The 5,000-nt window shown below is 36.6% G+C and overlaps 1 protein-coding gene across 1 annotated transcript in view; it reads right to left on the bottom strand.

The window, feature by feature from the left end:
- The window catches only part of snai3 (snail family zinc finger 3), a 7,581-nt gene extending 6,027 nt beyond the window's left edge, over nucleotides 1-1,554 (bottom strand). Inside the window, exon 1 of the mRNA XM_083550746.1 lies at nucleotides 1,057-1,554. Within this exon, the coding sequence (XP_083406872.1) occupies nucleotides 1,057-1,135 (79 nt within the window). The 5' untranslated portion in view covers nucleotides 1,136-1,554. The remainder of the gene's footprint in view (nucleotides 1-1,056) is intronic.
- Nucleotides 1,555-5,000: the final 3,446 nt, after the last annotated feature.

Consider the following 5,000-nt stretch of genomic DNA (forward strand, 5'->3'; position numbering starts at 1 on the left):
TTTTAACAAAGGACATTGTCTCAAAGCAGCTTTACACAGATAAAGTTGTATAAATGTTTAGAGTTTGTTCCTTATAACTGTAAGTTTATCTCTAATGAATGAGCCAGTGGTGACTGTGGAGAAGAAAAATCTTCCTGAGACTTTATGATGAAGAAACCTTGTGAGGAACCAGATTAAAAAAGGGGAACCTCATCAACACAGTTGAGTTTTATTACAGTTCCATCATTGTTGAGGTGCTGTTCAGTGATGGAGACTTAAATACAAAATCGTTCATGCAACGTTGTGGTCCTTGTGGAACGGAAAGTAAAAAAAAAAAAAAATCTTACGTTCAGGTGTCCACATACTTTTGAGTCACTCAAGTCTTAAAGCTGTAATATGAGTTGATTGATCTGTAGTCCGTCTTTTTTTCATACACAGATACAATCTAAGTGAGCTTTCCAACCGATTATATTCTCGGCCAAGCTGCTTAATTGCAAATAAGTTCATTGCTGAACACTAAAGCAAGTCCTTTTCTCCGAGGAGGTTAAGGAGCTTGTTTGTTTAAGAGAACGTCTGCGAACAAAACCCACAGATTTCAGGCGAATCATGCCCTAGCGAACCCCCTTCTCCATCTTTAATGGGACCCTTCAGATCTCCAAAACAAAGGCTGAAAATAAAAGGCTCCTCTTTTTGGGAGAGATTCTGCACCTGCTGAACTCCGACAATGTTTGCTGAACTTCTGCAGCAGAGCATCACCAATCCAGCAGCTCATCAATCTAACAGGCTGTCCACATACACACTGACTTTTAAAGCGGTTCGGATTTGCTTTAAGAAAAACAGTAAAAGGATTCTTGCCAATCGAGAAAGAAAAAGTCACTAATAATATGTGTAACGGTTACAGCGGTGGTGCTGAAGTCCAGGCAGGAACTCAGTACATTCTGGATGATCTTATTTCAATTATTGCAATTTTGTTAGAGCAGCAAGATCATCAAAATGCTCCGGCTGCTTTGGTTTACAGTCTACATAAATCCATTGTTCCTCCATTACGCTGTGAGGGGAAATCTGAAAATCACTTACCACCACTGTGGGCATCCAGCGTGCCGTAGTTGGGCTTCTTGTGGCTGAGATGTTTTTTCACCAGGAACGATCGAGGCATCTTAATATTTGATGGTAAGCTTTTAGAAACTGTTTCCGAGCAGTTGTGGCTCCTGGCTCAGCATGCCAGCATGAGAAGAAGCACCGATTACGGCCAGAGACAGAGATGGCACGTTTAAATAAGTCCAGTTGATGCTTGAGGGCAGTCTCACAGGGAATCAGGTGCAGGGGGCAAGCTGCTAATTAGCATAAACATGCCGGAGAGCCAATAAGAATGAAAGAACAAGTGGAAGATGGGCGGAGTTATGTTTCGAGCCACATACCCCAGCAAAACAGGTGCATGTGGGCCTGAGGGATCAAAATAGCAAAACACAGGCACATGTGGCGAAGTGTTATGGTGGTGTTACAGTGCAGGGGGTAACGAGGCTTCTGGGGCTTTTACATTCAAACTGGTGGCTTTATAACGATCAGCGTGTGCACAATTCTTAAATGGAAATATTTGTGATATTTATTTATTTTCTGTTATTAATGTTTGGCTACAAATATTCAATTGTAAGTAATTAGATATAATAATAATAATAATAAAAATAATAAAAATAATAATAATAATAATAATAATAATAATGATTATTATTATACAATAAAACTATGAAAATAATTCTAATAATTATATTCTTTATTTATATATATATATACATATATATATTTTTTTTTAAATTTAGATATTAAATATTGTTCTATATTTTATATTTTATATAAAATATTGTTTTATATTTTATATTAAATATGTACTATTATATATTATATTATTATAAATATGTATTAATTAATATTAATATATTATAATATTTACTAATATTTTTTTACTGATACATGCAGTTTAATCTTAATATTTAATAAATATCGAATAATAAATCATTAAATCTACTAGAGGTCGAGCGATAGTGGATTTTAGCGATACCGATGACTAGGTTGGATCGTACTTGTCGATAACCAATTAAGAAACCAATTTTTTTAATGGATAATGAAAAAACTAACAAACAAACCAAAACTTTTTACTGAATGATGAAAATGTGCTAAATGAAATAAATATAATTATATAATTAATAAATTATAAATAATAAATATAATATAGAGCTCTCCGTGCAGCGTGCAGTCTTACGTGTAAAAAACAAACAGCACCTGCCGTTAGTAATTCGCCTCTAGAGGCCGCTCTCGTAACGACATCGGACCAGAGGCCGGAAAAACTATCCGCATGGATTTTTGCCGATAGTTCCATCGATCAATTATCGGTGGCGATTAATCTTCTACTTTTAAACATTGTTCTGAGTGTTAGCTTGTGTCCTGCAAGCCACCTTCCGATCAACATGTCAACTCCAAAACTATTGCAAAAGTTCCCACAAATGTGTGGTTTGGATTTGCTTTTACTCTTCTGTCCAGTTCCTCCCAAAACAGCGCAATGGCTTTTAACTCTTTTAACTTTTTCATGAATCCTTCTTCTTCCATTTTCTCAGGAAGAGCTTAGAGGTTTCTTCCAGATCAACATTGTTCTGTAGAATGGACCCTTAATAAACTAGACATAAACGAACAGAGATTAATGATGTTTTGGTAGCACCAGTCACTCTGTGAAATTAAGTTTCATCACTGGCCCCAACAAAGAAGCTCCGTACCATCACACTTCATCCTCCACAGTAGGTGTCTAACTTTGAGGAACCAGAACAAACACCTACCTACTCAAAGATGTATAAAAATCCTACTTGATAAACCAAAGACTGCAATTAAATTATCACGGAAACACCGAGTCGCACGCTTACAACTCAAACTCAATGGCTCCATCTAGCGGACATTTTCTTCACTTTGCAATCCAACACCAATCCCAAATAAATGATGTACTCTAGACTGTGTGTGTTTGTGTGTGTGTGTGTATGTGTGTGATACCCAGAGCGTTATACAGCCTCCACCAACTCGTGAACGTCACACACAGTCGACAGCCAACAGGGGAAATGACAAGTGACGTCACACACAGTCGACAGCCAACAGGGGAAATGACAGTAGTAAACGATTTTGCAACTGGAACAGGGTGTATGTAATTCATCATGAAACTTCCTTATCTTCAGGCTTACAACCTGAACATACTCAAGAGCCTCAATAACAGCGCCACTGTGTGGTGAAATTATGCATGAGCACCAAATGCATGGTCACTAAGTACCAAAGTAATGAGATGGTAATGAGATCCGACACCAGAGACATCAGAGAGACAGAGAAACACACTTTATGGTGTAATGAGTAGCACTTTTTTCATTTTTCCACCAATGAGCTTTGGCCTTTAACAAAAAATAAAGTGAATTTTTATATATATATATATATATATATATATATATATATATATATATATATATATATATATATATATACACACACACACACACACACACACACACCTGAAGCATATCCACCATAGTCTCCATTTGCTTTTATAATAACGAGGGGTGTGAAGATATCTATTTTTTTTATAACTATTACTATATTTTGCTTGTTATTGTGCTTTAAGATTAAGGACAATGTTTGATATTTTCATTTTCTGTGTGGTGGTCAGTTTAATAAAGCCATGAAGTGTGCATCATCTTCAATTCTTACAATTAATCAGGCAATCAGAATAAGACATTTTGCCATCTTTGCAATGCAGAGAATCTGCAGTTGAACTGGTATTTAGATGTTTTATGGAGCTCAGTTAGACATGTACTGCTTTAAACTGCAGTTACAAGTGCATACATGAGGTTTTGCTATTTTCAAACAAAAACATTTTAAAATAAAATAAAAATGCTAACATTTAGAAATTAAAACCGCCGCAAACACCACTGTTAATAAGTGAGTCATTGCGATTGAACCGAATCATTTGAACGGGTGATTCATTTACAAATCGAATCACCATCGTGTTGCTCAGAGCAGCAAAATAGTGCTGTGGCTTTGTTTGGATTTATTTTTGTTGGTGAAATCGAGCAAAAACGGGCCATGTGGTGTCTAAAACGTGACTTCTTACGTCTTAGTATTAACTTCTTGTTGTATAAACTTTAGAAAAATCAGTCACATTTGTAATGCTGATTTTTTTTTCTGTGATATTGCTTAACTATGAAATAAATGTACACATTTCTGCCTTCATATCTTGAATTTTGTGATTGTTTTACACGCGCAGTAAAAGGCGTCTAACGTACAAGACTTCATCACGTGACGTATGCGTTCACTCTGCAGGTGTTTTGCGAGATTATATATATATATATATATATATATATTACACACACACACACAAAGCCAATTGTTATAACAATGACGATATTATCGAGAGAGAGAGCGCGAGAGAACACGCCCCTACCATAACCTCCACTCTTCTGAAATGTTCCACTAGATTTTGTGATTTGCGCTCATTGTTGCACAAGTGTGTTAGTAAAGTCAAGTACTGATGTGGGTGAGAAGGTGAGGAGGCCTGAAGTGCAGTCAGTCAGTGTTCACATTCATTCCAAAGGTGTTCAATATGGTTGGAGTTCTATAGCAGGAGATCTTCCACAGCATGATCATCTTGGAGCTGGCTCTTATCTACACAGTCATGTCAGAACAGGTTTGGATGTCTAGTTGAAGGGAAATTTTTATTCCCCCCACAAACAAAGGCATCAAATACAATTGTGTGCCTCCTCGTTTTTGATAAGCGTTTAGGGGAGAACCACACATGGCTGGAAAAGTCACGTCTCAGGTTTTTTGTCGGTTTAGTTTATTTTAAGCAGCATTTCAGCCAACTTTTGGTGACACTGACGTTCCTCATGGAAACTCAGGCTGGTCAACTAATGGTTGGTCAGTGATACACTGGTGCTTGTGCTTAAAAGTTCCTGAAATCTTTAACAATCATTACATCCAAAAGAGAAGTCAATCTTGAG

The sequence above is a fragment of the Silurus aristotelis genome, assembly GCF_946808225.1.
Source record: "Silurus aristotelis genome assembly, chromosome: 9".
Lineage (NCBI taxonomy): Eukaryota > Metazoa > Chordata > Actinopteri > Siluriformes > Siluridae > Silurus > Silurus aristotelis.